The sequence below is a fragment of the Sciurus vulgaris genome (genome assembly GCF_902686455.1).
Source record: "Sciurus vulgaris genome assembly, chromosome: 10".
Taxonomy (NCBI): domain Eukaryota; kingdom Metazoa; phylum Chordata; class Mammalia; order Rodentia; family Sciuridae; genus Sciurus; species Sciurus vulgaris.
In genome coordinates this window covers 46207871-46228263 of record NC_136470.1, presented here as the reverse complement: position 1 = coordinate 46228263, position 20393 = coordinate 46207871, and the positions used below count along the sequence as shown (strand labels likewise).

Below are 20393 nucleotides of genomic sequence, written 5' to 3'. Positions count from 1 at the left end.
CCATTTTACAGATGCAAAAGGGCATCAGAGAGTAATGAAATGTTTGGCCTCAGGGAAGCTAGAAAATAAGCATCAGCAGAAAGCACTGACTTTTCTCAGGCATCTATTGTGATGCAAGGTATCATGACCAACTTTAAGAAGCACTTGTTTCTGTGTGATTTCAATAAAGTTACACAGGCTCCTTGTGCCTTAGTTTCCTCATCAGAAGAATAAGAAGAATAATATTTACCTCAAATGGTTGTTATTGGAATAATTACATACAAAACACTTGGAAGACGCTGGTATTTAACTGGTCAATAATTGTTTTCCATTAATTAGGAGCTCTTGGTGTTCTGAGGGCTGAGACTATGACAGTGGACAAAAGAAATCCCTGTGTTCATGAACTCACATTATAGTTATTAGCAGAACGTTCTCTCAGCTAATGGGTATCTATGTATTGAGTGTTTCTAACGAACAAGTAAAAGAAGCATAAAGTCAGTTTTCTTTCTTTATCTCTATTTTTTTTAATTGTTAGAAGTAATTTTACAGTGACTAGGTGACTTCTCAATTTCCTACAAATGCGTTCTGAACGAAGAGACCATTTTACTAATTTGAATTGAATGCAACTAAAAGGAATCCATACACTAGTGGGGGAGTCTGATAAAAACACAGCTCTAATTAAGACTGATTTTGGTAAAATAATTGCAATAAGCTCAATAATTCATGTTCTAAAATAATCCCCAAAGAGAACATTAGGATATGGAGTCTTTCAGAGGTTATTAAGCTTGAGGATGGCGTCCTCGTGGGATTAGTACCCTTAGAAGAGAGATCCCCAAATCTCCTTTGCCCCTCTGCTATATGAGATGCAGTGAGGAGACCACTCTATGAATCAGGAAGCAAGTTCTCACCACTCTGCCAGTGTCTTTCCAGTCACCAAGCTGTGCAAAATAAATGCATGGTTTATAAACCATGCAGTTTATGGTATTCTATTACAGCAGCCGAATATAAAGAGAATAATAAAAGAACACAGAAGCAAAAGAAAGAAGAATGCCTTGGGAAGGAAAACAAGGACAGGAAAAGAGGAAATAGAAAGGAAGGGAGTGTGGGAAACAGGAAAAGAAGAAAATTTAATGTGAGAAGGGGTGGACAGAGTAATATAAAGATGCTATGGTTTGAATGTTTGTCCCCTCCAAAATTCCTGTTGAAATTCAATTGCCATTTTAACTGTCTTAAGAAGTGGGACCCTTAAGTGGTTATTAGGCAATGAGGGTTACACCCTCATGGGTGAGATTTGTGTTGTTCCAGAAGGGCAAGTCCAGCTCCCTTATGTCCTTCTGCTCTTCTGTTTTGTGAAGAACAGTGTCCCTCCTCTGAAAGGATGAAGCATTCAAGGTAGCATCCTGGAAGTATACACTGAGTTTGTACCAGGTGTGGAAACTTCCAGTATCTTGATTTTGAACTTCCCAGTCTCCAGAAATGTGAAAAATACATTTCTCTTTTTTATAAGCTACCTAGTTTCAGGCATTTTGTTACAGTAGCATAAAATGGACTAAGACAGAAACAGAAACAAACTTGGTTCAGGAATGGAGTTGTTGCTATAATAAATAGTTCAAAATGTACAAGTAGCTTTAGAACTGAGTAATGGTACAGACAGGGAGAATTTAGAGGAACAATCTAGAAAAAGCCTAGGTTGCTGTAAACAGATCATTAAGGGTGATTCTATGGTGGGCTCAGAAGAAGAAGAAAATAGGGACATTTTGAAACATCATAGAGATTAATTAAAGGTTGTAATCAGGATATTGGTAGAAATATGGGCATAAATTAATGAAGTGGCTGATGAAAGTAAGGAAGAAGGTATTGGAAACTGTAGGAAAGGCCATTCTTATTATAAAATGGCAAAGAATTTGTCCAAATCATGTCCATGCCCAAAGGCATGTGGAAGGCAAAATTTAAGAATCATCAACTTCGATTTGTGGTGCAAGAAATATCTAAGCAGCAAAGCTTTAGAATGTTTTGTGGCTTCTTTTGACTGCATATAGAAAAATTTTTTTAAATGATTTAAATATAATTTGCTGTTGGGAGAAATCCTAGTTCTTGGCTGACAGCAGTGAATGTCTCAAGTGTGTAAAGAAAACCTTCGCACATTCACGCCTGTCAGGAAAACCTGCAGAGAGGAGCATTCTGCTCTGGCCACCTAGGAAAGTAAACAACTGCCCCGAATTGACCTAGTGTTACCAAGGGAACATGTATAGGAGCCTAGTGATCTGATTCATCATGGCACATTGTGATTGGGTGAGAAGCCTATAAAATGTATACCTGTTCCAGCAATAAACGAGTTTGCAGGCTGCTCGCCACAAGCCTGCTTCCACCCAACTCCCGGAGTCTGAGGTCTTGACTCCCCGCCCTTGCCAGCGTCTGAGCTAGCCTGGCACGAACTACAATTTACAATTAAAATAGAAAAAGAACTTAGGAATTTGAAGGATTCTCAGCCAGGCCATATGGTAGAGAATGAGAAACAGTTTGGGGAGAGAAAATAAAGGGGATGGTCACCCCAATAAGGACATTAATACCGACATAAGGAAGGTGGAGGCTATTTATAGGACAAAGGAAGAATGAGTGACCCTAAAGCACTTCAGGAATTATCAGAGCCTCCCATCAAAGGCCCAAGGGAAGGCGATGTAGAGAGAGGCTTAGGGCATCCTCAGAATCTTGGAGCTCTGCGTACAGAGCCACCTCAAATCTTTGCTCCCCATTTTCTAGTGCTTTTATTTTGTTCTTCACAGCCTCTGGAACTATGAGGGATATGTTTTTCTTCCGTGTACTTTACCCAGTCTCAGGTATTCTGTTATATCAGCATCAAATGGACTTAGACAAAGGGTATGTTTGATAGCGAATGGGGTGTTTGATCTTTAGTTATTGCCACAGGTTTTTGTAATATTTTGAAGTAGAAGAATGAGAAATTTGGAGCAGATGATGTCTTGGTTCCTTCATTATAAAGAGAGGTTTTGATTTTGTAGATAAGCATTGGTAATAAGCAAACAGGTGAATAGAAAAAATTGTAACTTATATTTAATATCACTTATTCTAATGGGCCTTTTCATATTTAAGATATATTCACTTGAATTGAAGGAAAATCAAAGACTTTGAGTATGAAAAAATAAAAGTAACTAAGGATTGAGGAGTATAATTAACTAAATAGAGAATATGTAACTAACTAGAACCAACATCCAGGCACACAGACACTGACACAACACATACACATCACACACACACGCGCGCGCGCTCGCATGCATACACATACCCCACTTACACACAGAAGACAATGAGAGCAGGGTCTCAGTCTTTATATATAGTTATGATGTGAAGAATGCTGCTCCATGTAGTGATGTATTTTTAAAAAGTGCGTGTATTTGATTGTAGTAGACTGAAATGAAGAACTAGTTTTTTGAAGTATATAAGTAAAAGTATAGACATAAACATGTTAGCATTTGAATACAGCTAGACCTGTAAGAGATTATCTTTTGAGACCCTTATTTTATGTATATAAAAATGTGACTAAGAAAGTTAAGGTCTAAGCCAAACTGAAATCCTTTATTATGCAGATCAGTGCTTTTTTTTTTTCTAATACATAAATTTCTCTGAGGAAGGATCATTGGTAACAATACTCTACTGTTTGACTTCAGATATTTGTAGACATTTCATATTCTAAGCAGATTAATTTCTTTCCTGATTTAAAGAATGTCCTTTAAACAATAAAAGCCCTAATAAAGTGGCATTAATTTCTCAAAAATTAGTATAAATATTGATCATTTGTAGATCAATTATGGGCATATCAATATAGAGTAACCATGATTTTTTAAAAGGAAATGTGAGTTTTAAATGCCATGACACCAATATTAAAGACTTGAGAATATGAATATTACAATGAGTCAAGGACTAATTATCCAGGAGTTCTTTGGACATGGAGCTACCTTAGTTATTAGTTGGTATTCCAGCCGATCACCTGTTCCTGTTCCTATCCTCTAGTTTCCATGTTTTAACTCTTTTAGACCTAAACTTGGGCAACTGGAGCCACTCCACAGAAACATAAGTACCTATCATCTGTTACTGCATGCTATCTATATACTTCCACCAAGATCTGTAGCTAATAATTAACTGAAACCAGAGTGGGAAGCCCAGCTTCTGTCTCCGTAGATGAACTCTGAGATAGAATTTAGACTCCAGAATTTCCTTGGTCACATTGACCATGACTAGCATCTTCCTTTGCAGTCTGTCTCCATTCTTCTGGGTACCTTCTTTATTAATCACTTGCACATGAGTCCTTGTCACAGGGTCAGCTTTTGGGTAGACAATTACTAAAGACAAGTACTAAAGCTATTTAGGATCCATCCATTCTTTCATCTATTCATTCATATTTATCCATAGTTGCTACCTCCCTCTCCCTTTTCTGCCTCTGACTATCTCTGCCTCACCCCCAAATAAGCGACACTTAAAACAACCTGGTGTGCATCCTATTCTATTCTGTATTTTTCTATTACTTATATAATCATACACAAATACACAGGTGAGGGAATACTTGTATTCCAAAACTGAGATCATATTAAGTGTACTTGTTTGCAATCTTTATTTTCTTAATGAGCAGTGTTGACATTCTTAATAACAAAAGGTTAGATTTTAAACTGAATTTTACTGTAAACTGTCCTAGTTATTTCTTATAAAAATATTTTATCAGAAGGAGAAACCATCTTATAGATGCAGATATGTAAAATAGAATTTGAAGTCCTAGTAGGAAAATTTTTCAGTGCTGTCAATCATGCTCTCTCTGAAAGGTTTTGATATTGCAACATCTTTGACTGCTTATACCTTGTATATTTAAGTATGGAAAGAAAATATTTTTGTTTCATTTGTATACAATTCCCAAGCTCTTATTTTCTGGTTCTAAATATTTTCCTAAAGCATGCTTACCTGACATTTTGAAAACTTAGAGTGCTTTTCATTTTTAGGTCTGATTATAATTAAACTTTATAGTCATCACAGGGGCTGATATCTTTATTCTCATTTATAACATCTGTGACATAAGGAGATCTATTGACTTATTTTCCTAGTCACAAGCATAATCAGACTCAGAACATGAAATGGGAATCTCTGGTTTCTGACTACATATGTAATGCATTATCACTGGATCACTGCCATTTTCTTATAAAATAAATACCTTTGTAATGTTTTGTCTTCAATCATTAAGTAAAACACAATCAAGGCAAATGATGCACATCTAAGAGTAAACATGGATATTATATTGACTACCATTTTTAAAGAATCTTATTGATTTCCAAATTTTTAATTAGATGAGCATGGTTCCCTTTTTATTGAATCCATGATTCTTCTTGGAAATCTGCAGATTATTTTCATTCTCACACATGAAGTGTAAATGACAATAAAATGATTTTTCTGTGTGAAATATAACACGGAACGTTCTTATAAAACAGAACTATTTTGATTCTAAAAAGTTTTCTTGGGTAAACGTGTACTTTGCATTTAGATGATCACACATTTTGAGTACATGAAGATCTATTTAAACCAGTGACACAACATGTATTTTTTCTTATGACAGCATGCTATAGTATAGGTTGTAACACATTTGAAAGGTTAGCCCAAGTGATTACTGATCACACGCTGGTCTGGCTAATGTGCAGAATCTGCAATCCAATTTAAATGCAGTGAATTCTTTTTTTCTTAAACTATGGGTTTATCCATGTCTGTTAATTATAATGTCACTTTCATTGACCACAATGATGCTGACATTACTCAACTACCAAATGGATACAAGCATGTGAATGAGTCACCTCTTCTTTATTCAATTACATTTATGCAGAAACAGAATGAAGGTAGGGTTCTATCATTCCTCTTTCCCTATATTTCTTTAGAGTAAAACTAAATTTAGTTATGATGTTTCTGTTGAGGCATATAAAATGGTACCCCAAAATATGCTGCTTTGGATTTCAAATTGAGAGCACCTGAGGAGCAGCAAATGAAGAAGGGTCTTTCTCTGAGTATCCCTTATCTACCTAAAGATCAGATCTGCTGAGGAGGAACACAATTATCTTCAACGCCACTGTTCAACTTTCAGAAGAAGAGACTGAAAATTAAACAACACATGTAGAACCCAGAGGAAGTTTGTCCCAGGCCATTGTCTGTTCTTTGGATCAACTTTTCCTGTAAAAATCATTGATTACCTCTCTGAAATTGCCTACATTCCCTGCTTCACTATCCCTCATGGAGAGAATACTTACTTCAGTGTCAACCACCTGGGCCTTCTTTGAATTTTATACTTTGTGTGGCCCCTGTGCATACACTCATGGCAATAAATTTGTTTGTCTTTTCTGCTGCTAATATATTGTCAGTTTAATTCAACAGACTCAAATATCAAACTTTCAGAGGGACAGTTGGAACTTCCTTATATTCCTTCATTTCTAGTAAATTACAGGAGTACAAGCATTCTTACTACAGTAAACCACTGGAAATTATGTACGATTTATACATTAATTTTTTAAAATTAATGTTCTTTTTGCCAATATTCTAGATGTAATAGTGGTACAATGAGACATTTCAAATTTAACAATGTGATCTGCTGTAGTATCTATAGCAACACTAGCATAGGAACATAGGGAAAAATATTTAAAAATATGAAAAAATATTATCAAGGAAACAAATAATTTGGGAAATTATGATAATAATGTTAAATGACAACATGGAAATTAGGGTAAATAATTGATTTGCCAACCAAATTTGTCTTACTAGATTCTCATAAAATAAGAATGTTAAGAAAATATTTAATTCACTTGTTATTTCCATTTTTCTCTTAAGATATCCTTTTCAAATTACAGTGGATAGTAACTTTAAAGTCATTGGCAAAAGATATGTGCCAAACACTCATTTTAAGTCACAGTAATTCAATATTATAATTCTCAACTGAATTTCAGAAACAATGCTATAGCAACTGAATTGTAAGTTAAAGAAACTACTACTCAATATTCTTTACTGCATTAAAAAACCCCCTAGAAGAGGTCGTGACAGATATGAACTTTTGGCATCTTCGACTTTAACTTGGCTTAAAACAAGATAAATTAATTAAGGAATTATAATCACAATAGTAATCTAGGTAGAATTCAAAGGAATAGTAAGTATGAGGTTAGCTCCCTGTCCCCCACCAAAAAGGGTCTTAAACTAAAATAATATAGCATAACAATATGTTTGATATATACATATATCTGTATATATGTATATGTAGGTTTTTAGAAAGCTCCAAATAACACCTACTTTCTCATAGTACTTGATCTCGTAGTCCAGAATGGCTCCATTGGAGAAAGCAGGTGCTTGCCATGATAGGGCAATGCTATTTTGGGATGCCCAGTCCTTTCTTACCATACCTATCAGAGAAGGTGCTGAAAGGAAAGAAAATAACTAAGAATTAATTTACAGGAAACATTTTTTAAAATCTTTTCTTTCATATTTCTCTTTGAAGGAAGGCATAATTCTTATTAAAGAAGACACCAATTTTTTATACTATATTAAGAAGGTGGCCTTAGGATCTACTCTATTCAGTTCAGGAAAGGCCTTTTAGAAACACTATTAAGGAACATAGAAAAGACTCAAATATTCCAAGAATAAGAGCCAGAACTCATCATCTTTAGTCTTATTAGACAAGGATCTTGTTCCTTAAATTCTCTTTCGCCTTGAGTTATATCATGAAATCCAATACACCTGGCTCCTATATTTTATAAAATCTATATTTACCATCAGAAAAACAACCAACCTCTGCAATTACAAGATTGTTTATAGGATTTTCTTTCTCCTCAAGACAACTTAGTTCTTTATAAACATGATCTACTTCGTATTTACAATGAACTGTTTCTTGTCAATGCAAAGATTATTTTGTTCATGCAATTTCTGTGACATTTGAATAAAACTGAAATGTTTAACTTTAGCAGTTTATTTTCACAACCTGGTATATTTTATTTTTCCATATAACACTATTTTAGTAATACAAGGTTAACCTAAAATAAACTTCTGATATTTAATTGAAATGTATATATTGTAGATTGTTTTCTTTGTATCTTTAAGGAATGGCTTTTTATTTTTAAGTATTCTGATTTTAAAAAATAGTGGTGTTTAATATAAAAGTTAAAATCATTTGTTAAAAGAGAAATTCAAATTAAATTATATTGAGATGCCATATTTCAGAGTGGGAAAAAACCCAAAATTTTAACAACATACTTTTTTAGCTAGACTGTGGGAAAAAGCACTTTAATGTACTTATGTGGTAGGAAAGCAAAATAATACAATTTCATGTAAGTAAACTCAACAATTTAGGGCAAATTATGTATTCATTTATAGCTTTTTAAAAATATTCCACAGATGCATGGCACAAATACAGAGAGACATATTTACAAGACTATTCACTGAGATTTTATTTGTAAATATATGAATAATCTAGATGTCTATTGATGAGGGATGTTGTTGTTATTGAGAATAGGAATTTTCCCCATCGGATGAAAGAAATGTAAGCTCAGTGAAAGTAAATAAAAACTCAAAAGAAGCATTAAGAACTCATGATAGTTTTCCAATTCATTTTCCAAAATGTACTTAATTGTGCCAATCACAGGTGAAAAATCTACTGAATTTGATACTTTAAATTTCTTAGAAAAACTCAAATATTAAAAGTTTAATATTGTGTTTCTAAATGCTGCCTTCACGTCTTAAAGAAAATATTTTTTGTTTTTGATTCTTTTAAATTTATGACATTAACAAGTTTGGTTCCAAGTCCAATACAATTTCCTCCCTTCGCCCAAAAGGAAGATGGAGTAGGGTAGTTTTATGTTAAAACCAGGCGTAAACTTCCATTGGTTTATTGTTTGTTTTATTTTTAACTGTTCCAACAGGATATAGAGTGATAATGTGTTCTCCTCTAAGATACATGGTACACTTTGCAGCTTGTAACCACCTTAAAGGAGCCATGGTTACTTGTCTTTCATGCACTTTCAATAAATTTCTTTACTTTGGCATTCAAAGCATTGGGTATCAAGACCTTGAGGCCTTTAGGATGTTTTGCTTTATTTCTCTGGCCCTCACTTGCATTTAAGTCTGCTTCTAGGCAAAAATATAGCCTCCATGGCTTGTAAAACTGCAGCCAAGGGATGGGTATACAAGGGGATCATAAAAAAAAAAAAAATTTTTTTTTTGGTTATCCTAAGGAAAATTTAGAAATTATATTTTAAACTCGTTTTGACTGTCCAGTGAGAAAGTCATTGTTGGACTAAAATACATCCTTAAAAATGACGGATAATTATAGAAGTTACTAAGAAATAGAAGTCTGTCTTATGAGCTAAAACAGAAATGGATAATGTGATAAATAAGGAAAAGTACTGAGAAATAGCTCACTATTTAAATTGAGACACATTCACTACTAATAAACTACCACTAATAAATTTATCTCTGTTGGAAATTGCATTAATGTTCTTACATTACAGTGTAATAATGTATTAAGTGGTGCTTTATGGATAAATTATAAATTTAAAGTAATCATACAAATTAGAATTTGATTTAAGCATATCAATTCATTATAATTTTTAAACATTTCATGTATACAATCTTATGGGTTAATTTTCAATTTAATGTGCAGTGTCATAAAGCAATATTGCCAGTGTATTGCATTATACCTCACAATTATTTAACGCCCAAGGTCAGCTACAAAATCCTTGTAAAACTCATACGAAATCCTAGTATGGCAACAGCATGATGGAATGACTACTAAGTAAAATGTAGGTATCCTTTTTCTATTTCTAATTTTCTGATGGTCAATTGTACATCACCTAAATTTTATAAATCCCATTCTATACTTCTGTCAAACAGAACTAAAGAAAATCTATTTCCTAATCTATAGGTTCCGCAAGTTAAACATGAGCTTTAGGGTCAAAAAAAAAAAAACAGTGCTAAGCTCTAAAGTCTTTTCATTTTGTGCAGTCCTTTCATATGTAAATATCCATATTTTACATAACTGTTAAATGTACATAATATTAAATAATTATATTTATTTTTAGCAACATAATCTAAATACTATTTTATATTTTTAAGTGGCCTATGTAATAATGGATAAATATTCACCCCAGTTCTGTGATAGCTTTTGAAAAGATCTATATCGATAAACTTAGGTATACATTTTAATCTGCTCATGATTTAAAGCAAAGGATACAGAGTTCCATATGTACCCCTAATGCAGCGTTTTCTGTTTTCACAGAAGCTGGCACTATATACAACTTAATTTAAAAATGAGGCTTCAAAATATGAAAGCTCAAGCATTCATTTTGAACATATTTAATAAATTTGTATTCATAATGACCCAAGTTTCTATAACATCTGCCATATTGGGATGGCAATGTAGCACCATGGATACAAAGCAGAAAATCGAGCATATACATTTGTTTCTCCACATGAGAAAAAGTGATTTTAGGATACAGATAGGCAACTATCCATGTATTTCTGATTTTAAAGAATTAGTGTGGTTGGGTAGATATAGCTTGGTGGTAGAGCACTTGTCTGGCATGAATAAGGTCCTGGGTCTCATCAACAGCAGTGCAGAAAAATGAAGAAAAAAAAAATAAAATCAGAGAAAGAAAGAAATAGGCAGAGAAGAGGAGTATGTCAGATCAGAGACTGACTGAAAACTTAGGCAGTGCTTCCTGAGTAAGAATTACTCAGGAATTAGTCGGTAGAACTGTAGTATATATCTGATACACATCCTCTCTTGAGCCTTCAAATCTTAGTTTTGACCTATGAAAAAAATGAATGTTAAACAAATTACCACATTCTTGAAAATGTTTTAGCACGGAACCTTTTGATCACTACATTTACTGAATCTCAAAAGGTTTACCAACCATTATATAACGTAAATTGGGGGAAAAAAGTATAAATACAGGAATCAGTTAATGAAAGAGATCTTATTCCCAAGTAGATGAGCATTATTTTCATATGCTTATATGGCAGTACTTGAAGAAAGAGTAAATTATTATTCTAGTTAATTATTTTGTTCCAAATTAAGATTCAATTAATTTTATTAAAATATTTACTATATATCATGTCTATTATCTTATTTTAGTCTCACAAATCTACGGTATAAAGGTTGTCTCCATCTTAAAGTTGGGTAAACAGAAGCTCAGAGGAGTTGAGCAACCATTTAATGAGGAGAATTGAAGGTGAATTTTAATATTAATTCAAAGTGTCAAGATAGAATTGAAAAATTAATGTTTCTGTATTCCCCCAAATTAGTTCTAATTTACTGTTTATGTTCAAGATTAAAATCCATACCCCAGACTAGAAGCAAGGAATGAAATAACATTACAAAGAACCTTCTTGATTTTTGAATATATTATGGTACTATTAAAAATCACACTGTGGATTATTACAAATATGTCTTACATTGAAAATTTAATCAAGGTTTATGATATGGGTTATGAGAAAATCTATTTTTCTGAAGCTATATTAAATATTGTTAATTCTTCACCACCTACCAAGCACACAGGATGCATAGGTTTACACATTGGAATGCGTGCAGGTGTGCTTGCTGGGTGTGTGTGTGGGGTGCAAGTCTAGATGAGAGAGAAGGGGAGTGAGAGTACACACCTATGTACTCGTGTGTGACAAAGACAACTGCAGCAGTGAATGTTAAATAATAGAGCTGTAGTATTGGAACAGACCTCTATATTCTGTTTTAATTCATGCAGAAACTCCCTCATCCCTGACAGTCATCATTCACGTTTTGCTTCAGCATTTGCCTTGATGAAGCATACTTCTTTACAAGGCTCTCCTATCTGTTCCTTTCTGAAAATCTAAAAACATGCTAAAGATTTCTCACACAGAGCCATTGTCTTCCTGTCATTTCCACCCAGGTCCTAGCTCTGACCTTTCACATAAACAGAATTAACTCTTCACCTTCACTCACCTGCCATCCTTTTCTTCACACTCCTTTCTTCCCCCTCTCACTTCTTCCTATCTCCCTTCCTTCCTCTCTTTTCTCATTTACTTCTGTTGTTCTTTTCATTGCCACTTTATTCTTTTCCTTTCTTCCTTTTGCCCCTTTCAGGAAAGGTGTGTGTGTGTGTGTGTGTGTGTGTGTGTGTGTGTGTGTGTGTTTGGTTTAACAGAGTATAATCAACACCACAGTGAAGAGAAATGTCAATAAAGAATGATACTGCAGTAAGTAAATACAGAGTACAGACTAGAATGTTCAAATCAGAACAAAATCCTAAGACTATGATTTTTATCCAATCTCATTACTAGTGAACCAGTGAGCATAACACAAAGCAAGAACATGTAATGATGTTACTTCCTGTGTTTGCTCAGGAAGAGGCAAAATAATCAATACCATAATTTTACTTGGGAAATGTTATTGATATGATATATGTTTAGTATATGAACTGACATTTTTTGAAACCTGAGAGCATGATCCAAAATATTTCTGATCCATATCTAGTTTTAGAAATGTTTATTGAATGTTTTGTTGTTTAGATAAAATGTTTTCTAATAATATTAACCTATGTGCATTTATTTTGATGTACCTTTTTTTGTAATCAGATTTTAATGATAATATACATTGTTATCTAGTTTCCCTATATACTTGAAACCTTGTCATAAGTTTGAAATATATGCATGAGACTTACGTGCAAGAGAATTGGCAGTTTATTTCAGGGTCTTCCTAGTTCTTTTCTACTCTTTTTTATCTGAGAATAACAGTGTTGTACTTTGTTAAACCATATGGCAGATGCGGTAAGCTGAATAATGGCCCCCAAATACTATGTTGTAATTTCCCAAACCTCTGAATGGTCTTTGACAAAGGAACTTTGCAGTTATGATTAGGTTCAGGATTTTGAGATGTAGAGAGTACCCTGGAGTCTCCAGATGTGCCAGATGTAATCACAAGTGACCTCATAAGAGAGACAGAAGGGCCAGGAGCCAAGGCTAGCAGTCTGTAGGAGTTGGCTGAGGGAAGGAATGGATTTTTCCCTGGGTGTTTCCAGAAGGAATAAAACCCCCAGGCACTTCGATGTTAACCCTGTAAGACTCACTTTGAATTTCTAACATCCAAAACTATAAGATCAATGTGTGTTGTTTTAAAATGTTAAGTTGTGGTAATTTGTTACAACAATAGGAAATTCACCATCAATATAATAACTTAATTAATTTATCAATTAATAAGTGTTTGAAGACTTTAATTATGGATATATTTAAGAATGATAATTCAATTAAGGAAAGTGGGTATGTTAAAGAATAGGTTTGGCCTGGCACATGTCTGTAATTCCATCAGCTCAGGAGGCTGAGATAGGAGGATCATGAGTTCAAATCCAGCCTCTGCAAAAGCGAGGCCTTAAGCAACTCAATGAGACCCTATCTCTAAATAAAATACAAAATAGGGCTGGGGATATGGCTCAGTAGTCGAGTGCCCCTGAGTTCGATCCCTGGTACCAAAATAAATAAATAAATTTAAAAAAATAAAAATAAAGAATAGTTTGTAACAGTGGTAAGAAGTCATTTTAGCTGGATGCAGTGGCTTAGTCCTGTAATCCCAGTGGCTCAAGAGGCTGAGACAGGAGCATTGTTAGTTCAAAGCCAGACTCAGCAACTTAGTGAGGCACTAAGAAACTTGGCCAGACCCTATCTCTAAATAAAATATAAAAGGGCTGGGAATGTGGCTCAGAGGTTAAGCACTCTGATTTCAATCCCTGGTGTGAAAAAAAAAAAAAAAAAGTCATCTGTTTAAAACTTCCTATCTTATATACTTAAGACTTTTTAAAAATTATTCAAACTGTTTCTTTAAAAATATTTGGGGTACTATGACTTACAGATTTTTCTTATTTAATCTACAATGTGTTAGGTTTTCCTCTTTGCTTTTCTTCTTAGAAAAGGGAGAGGTTTCCCTCTTTCTGATTGTATCATCATAAATTATAGGTGATAGAAGATTTAAAAAAATTTTTTTCCCAAGAATGAATGGTGTACTGACTTTTAAAGCCTTTAAGCTTTAAATTTCATAAGTCTTTCCAAGGAAAACACAAAACTTGCTCACTCTTCCTACTTCTTCCTGCAAGGCCAATGTGATGCTGGGTTGTAGCTTGACATAGTGAGAAATGTGTGTGAAGATTCACACAGAAAACTCTCACACAGAAAAAAGTTTTCTCACACAGAAAACTTTTCACTGTGTGGAGGTCACAGTGAAAAGCCACTTCATTAATGAGTCAAAATGACAGCACCCTCAGTACTTAATTATCGGAAGTAAGAGCTAACAGAATTTATCTTTAAAGTAGTTTTTTTCAGCGTAATATGCATCTTTTAAATTTCTATCATTGGTTGTGTGACTGGCTGATTGAATATGCTCACTGTTAAACTTGTCTTTTAAAAATTTTTATTTATTCTTTTTAGACAGTAGAGTCTATTTTGACATGTTTATACAATCATGGAGTGCATCTTATTCTAATTAGGATCCCAGGCTTGTGGATGTGCAGGATGTTGAGATTCACTGTTGTCTTTAAGCTGTTGTTGAACGCAACAATTTATACTCTCCACCTCTACTGACTGTTATTTAGTTCAGTCAGAACTAAATAGTTAAAACATGCTATAAAATGTAGTTTCTTTGAAATAAAAGGAAAAAAATCCTCAGATTAGTTGAGATTTTGCTGACTTCAATTATTACTTTCTGAATTCCAGTTAAAAGAATAATACATGTTACAGTAGCACTTTTAAGGACCTTAACATAGGTTATTTCCCCAAATCTCAAAAAAGTTGGCCTGGATTTGTCACGTCCCATCTTAATTTTAAACAAATTTCTTACTTATATCTCATTATATTGAGATTAAGATCAGTGTTTTCTATTAATTCTTCCAGGTAAAAGTGCTATCATTTGAACTATAATTATATAAATTTTGTAAGAAAATTAGATTTTAAATGTATAAATATCCTAATTATATTTGGAAATGGTTTATAACTTTTGAATCTCAGCTGATTCATCAACAAAAAGTTTATATCATGTTACAGGCATGCCAAAAATAATTTAAGTGTTTAAAACAGAAAATTTTTATAAATGTGAATAGAAAAGTCATTTATAAGTAAATGGAAATCATCTTAAGGTATGATATAGAAAGGAAGCATCTAAGAGAAGAAGTTTGCAGAAATATAAATCTTTAAATATTGTACTTAATCAGTGAGGAAAGTTGTATATACACATTTTATTGGCACATATTTAAGTTTAGATATCTACAAGGAATCTATACCTTTTAAAAATAATTACATATACAGGCAAGGGAAACTAAGTGATACATATATATATGTATATATACACGTGTATATATACACGTGTATATATACATATATATATGGTTTCAAAATCAAGTAACCAAATGATATAAGCCATGATTCCATTTTTTAATAGAAATTACCTTCATTCTGGTATGTGGTTACATTTCTATATGTGTGAATTCATTATCATCATACTGTTAATTAATAGTGATTTATCATTCTAGCTCTCTTTAAAACTAGTTAACAGAAGAATACAACAAATAAATTGTGTAGTTGTCTAATAGGTACTGATTTTTAAATTATATTAACAAGTTAAATTACCCATAATTTTTGAAGTTATTTGAAAAGGAATATGATTTTATTGTAAAAAGTTTAAGTCTAGTTCTAGGTAATGTGATATTCTGAATATTGTTTTCAAAATATAACTCAAAATTTAGTACCTTTTAAAAAGTTAAAGTTAGACAGAAATATATTTATAAGCTATAACCATAAAGTAATACATGTGGCTTATAGAGGAGTCATGAATTTTTAGTATTTCCCTCTATTCTTGTGGTCCTCCAATTTATATGATGATACAAAATTGTGCAAAAACTAGCTAGAAAATCATAGGTGCTGCAAGTATTTTAAGTAAGAAGCCTTATGAAAATTAGACTGTTAAGTGTTATTAATTTGCTTCCTGAGTGTCTCAAGAAAGAAAAAAAAAATTCTTGCCTATTGAACCCCTAAGGTGCATAAGCACACAGAAAATATTTCAGTCATCTTTTGGGCCTGTGAAACAATCCATAGATAACCTTGGGACTTTAAAAAGAGTTCACATTTAAAATGCTTTCATTCATACTATAAAATAAAATAGCAGCAATTATCTTTTTTTCCTTTAAGATAGAAGACCAGACTAGCTTCAGATTTCTTTGATCACCTTGGGTGGAATTGATTTTAATGTCTGAACTCCTAGAACATTCACTGTCCATTCCTCATGATTTAACAATTGATGCCATTGTCAGAAGTTGTTGCTATTCTTCCATATCAAATATAAAAAATATATTGTACAGAACTTCTTCAACTTCCTGTGCTCTTTCACATGTACTGACTCAGTTAATATACACTGTAACTTTGTAGATGAAATGATTATTATTTTATAAAGACCAGGAAAGAGAGAATCAGACCGAAACTACTTATACAATTCCTTAACATGTAAGGAGCAGACTATAGCCCCTTAAGTTTATCTCTTGCAGAGTACTCCAGCAATCGGGGTACATTTAAAGCTCTGAGCTTCCTGTAGGACCTGATATAATGCCACATAAATGTATTAGGCAGGTTTCATTTGTCTTTTCACTAATTCTAAATCCATTTCATCATCTCATCTTTCTCTACCCCATAAGCTGTGATCTCACTTTCCCTATCCACAGCAAAATTCTCCTGGGTTTCAGTTCTGTGAGATAAAACAAGTCCTAAGATACTACATGAACTAGGTGTAAAGTATTTTAAAAGCTGAATTTTCATGCTTTTACTTCTTGCTTTGGGGTAGTAGAAGCTATAGTCGTAATATAGTGTGATGGAACATGGTTCCAGAAGGCACGAAAAGGGAGAATGGACTCATACTCAGGAGGAAATGTTGAATGATCCTGTCACACTGATTTAGGAAGGTGGAAGCATTCCTGCCAACTCACCAGAAATATAACTGCAGAACTGCTTTTGTTCTCTCATTAAAGAAATAATTGGATGCAACAGCAAATTCATTGGCACTGCTTCTGGTTCAAGCTGAAAGGAATACATTTCAATTCTTCCTTGATGGCGGTAGTCTTTGTGTAGGACAAGTATCCAGGAGCTCCCACAGCTGCCTTGGAACATCCAGGCTTCTTGAGGATGTAGGTGATTTTATTCTCATCCTTGATCAAATGGCGCAGTAAATCACTGACGTCAAGTAACACCTGGTAGAACCCTGTGTTTTCCTCTTATTTTCTGCGGTTAGTAATTGTTGTTTAGAAATCATTGACTGCACACAGAGAAGAAGCTTGTGTTTTCTCATATTGGCTGCTGGCTGACAATTTCTACTTCATGTTCTCCTATTAGCTTCAAGGACCCTCAGTACATATTTTACACACTTTCCCTGATTTTTGTGACTATTTTGTTAACAAGTCAAATGGCATTGCCCTGTATTTATGCAGAATTTAATAGGATTACAAAGACTTTAAAAAATAAATGTTTTAATGATGAATCTTTAATGTGTCAATCTTCACCAGATTTTTCTACTTCATTTAAAATGCAACATGCTATGGTTTTATTATATTTTATTTTATTATAATTGATATATTTTATTATATTTCTTAGAAATGTAATCTATATTTCTAGGAAAAGAGCATGTGGCTCAAACTCAATTTGTTTTTGTTTTTTTTTTAAGACTACAAATTTGCAAGGCAATTTTAGGCAACCAGGAAATATTTGTTTTCTTAAAATTAACATAATAAATCATTTTTATAGTATATGAAAAATACAAAAATGTAATTCTGCTATTAAAATATTGTAATTCAACAATTTATAACTTTGGAATTTTCAAATTTCATTTTGTAATGTATAAGGGGAGTGATTAGAAAATAAGGAAACAGAAATATGTAACACGTTCAATGCTGACTTAGAGCTAGCACATACCACCATGGCCATGTCAATGGCTTACAGCCGGTAATTTTGTATCTGGACAGCAGCTATGCAATGAAGTTTTAAGTTATTTTGAATGTTACCCTGAATGAATGTACTACTGCCCTACTTCTTTTAGAATGATGTCAATTATGTTACTTACTGTGATTCTTATCATGCTCTTCTGTTTTGACTTAGATCAATTTCAATCAATGGTCAAGTTTTTTTGTTTGTTTGTTACTATTTATACACTAATGTGTGTGTGTGTGTGTGTGTGTTTGAACCCAGGGGTGCTTTATCACTGAGGCACATTCCAAGCTCTTTTTAAAAAAAAAAATTTTTTTTTTTTTTTTTGAGCCAGGGTTTCACTAAGTTTCTTAGTACTAAATTGCTGAGGTTGCTTTTTCAAACTTGTGTTCCTCCTGCCTCGGCCTCCGAAGTTGCTAGAATGACAGGCATGTGCCACCATGCCCAGCTACATAGATCTTTGATTTGTATTTGTAAACTTCAGTTGCATAGTTTTGCTTCTAGGGAAAACCAAATGCTTGCTTAAAATTAAGTGACTGTTAGACTCAAAATTGGCCAACATAATATGGGCTACTAAGAAATGACTCGAGTTTGCTGGACATTTTGTTTCTCAGATAGCCACAATGATGTTTCCTGGCTTAAAACTTGCTTCAGAAACATATGAGAATAATTTTCTCAGATTATTTTCCTTGCTTCGGTCCCTATCTCTTTGCATATTGGGTTGCCTGGCCAATTGAGTTTGTTTGTTTGAAGAGACAAGGTCTTTCTATGTTGTCTTAAATTAGCCTCAAATTCCTGGGCTCCAGTGTTACTCCTGTCTCAGCCTGCTGAGTAGCTGGAACTATAACACATGCCACCATGACCAGCCCAGTTGAATTTCTAAGAGATGCAGAGTACTGAGAAACATTTTTTTTTCCTTACCCACCCCCAAACTTCACTTATCTGCCTAAAATATCATAGGATCTCAAAAGAAATCAGTTGTCACAATTCCCTCCCCAGGAGTTAACAACTAAGAAGATTGACTCTAATCACCAAAGAGAAGTCAACACTGGGATAAGAAATTATCTAAATAGACTTGTCACAAAATCCTCATGTCTTCTGTCTATCCTCTGAAGGACCCATTTATCTTTCTTAAAAGTCATCTGTTTTCTCATGTCATTCTCCCCTCCTTTACCCTTGTCCTGATGACATGTAACCATCACATTCTAAAAAACTGTCCTGGAGTCACATTTTTCTGTGAAGTCCTATGAACATATGTGAATAAAAACTTGTGTTTTCTCGTGCTGATCTGTCCTATGTCATTTTAGTTTGCAGGCCCTGAATCACTGAATTAAGAGATGAGAAGTTTTCCTCCCCAGCAGTTTCAGTGCAATGAACATGGCTTCAATGCAAGTAGCGTAACTCAGGATGGTTTTGTTGACTCAGAAGTTTTCATGAGAAAGACAAATGCTTGAATTTATCAGTGTGCCTTGTTATGTAATGAATAAGGAAGACATAAAGGGATACTTGGGAGGGATTAGAGGGAACTCGCCAGGCCACACAATTTATAGAACAAAATATTAATAGATCTTTGAAACAAACCTGGGTCTAAATGATTCACCTTTTATCTTTCTTTACAGTTAGTACTGTTATTTTTATTTTCTCTGCCTTGCCTAAGTATATACTTATGTTCTGCATCTATTTACTATAGACTTGTTTAGAATGTATTTTTGTAAGAAGAGTTCATTTAGAAAATTATAGCTAGAATTACTAGAAGTAAAGTTGATATGCTGCTGATGTTGGAAGTTTGGAAAAAGGTATATATGACTTCACAATTATTTTGGGAGTGACTTGGTTCAAATGTGACTTTGCTTTTATCAAGTGTCCACATAAGTAAAGGAATTCAAATAAGACCCCTAAATGTAATTCTTTAAAAGTCTTTCCTGCATTCTTGTGTATGTTGGTTTCACACATCAAGAGATGTTAATTTTTGTGGCTTTATAAGAGGTAATGCTAGATTTTGAAAAGAATGAAAAGCATACAATGAGCTGGATCCAGGTCTAATCTGCTTGCTTGAACCTACTACGCCCATTATTTGCCTTACTTTGCGTTCAGTAATAGTTTAATGGTTTGAAATTAGCCATGATAGAGGTATTCGGGCTAAAAAATTAGTCAATACGGAAAAGCAGGCCTTTGTATATAAAAAAAGAAAAGTTTACAAATACTTATCACCAGATCACTAATTATAACTCAATATTGACCAAACTTAATGTTGGTTGTAACACTGTTCTTCAAGATGTTGATAGAAGTGCTTTGAAGATTGTTTTCTATCTTCACATTAAGTTTGAGAAATGCTACGTAAAGCAAAGTTACTGTAAAAATTCCCCAAAGGGTCGATATTCTAACTTGGATTTTGATTTCATGTGATCTATAATGAA

The 20393-nt window shown here is 33.5% G+C and overlaps 1 protein-coding gene across 3 annotated transcripts in view; it reads right to left on the bottom strand.

Annotated features, from left to right (window-relative positions):
* EPHA6 (EPH receptor A6) overlaps nt 1-20393 on the bottom strand; it is an 889912-nt gene that overhangs the window by 325581 nt on the left and 543938 nt on the right. For all 3 annotated transcript variants that reach the window (XM_079100537.1, XM_079100534.1, XM_079100535.1), the window contains one exon: nt 7297-7421. In XM_079100537.1, coding sequence (XP_078956663.1) covers nt 7297-7421 — 125 coding nt within the window. The remainder of the gene's footprint in view (nt 1-7296; nt 7422-20393) is intronic.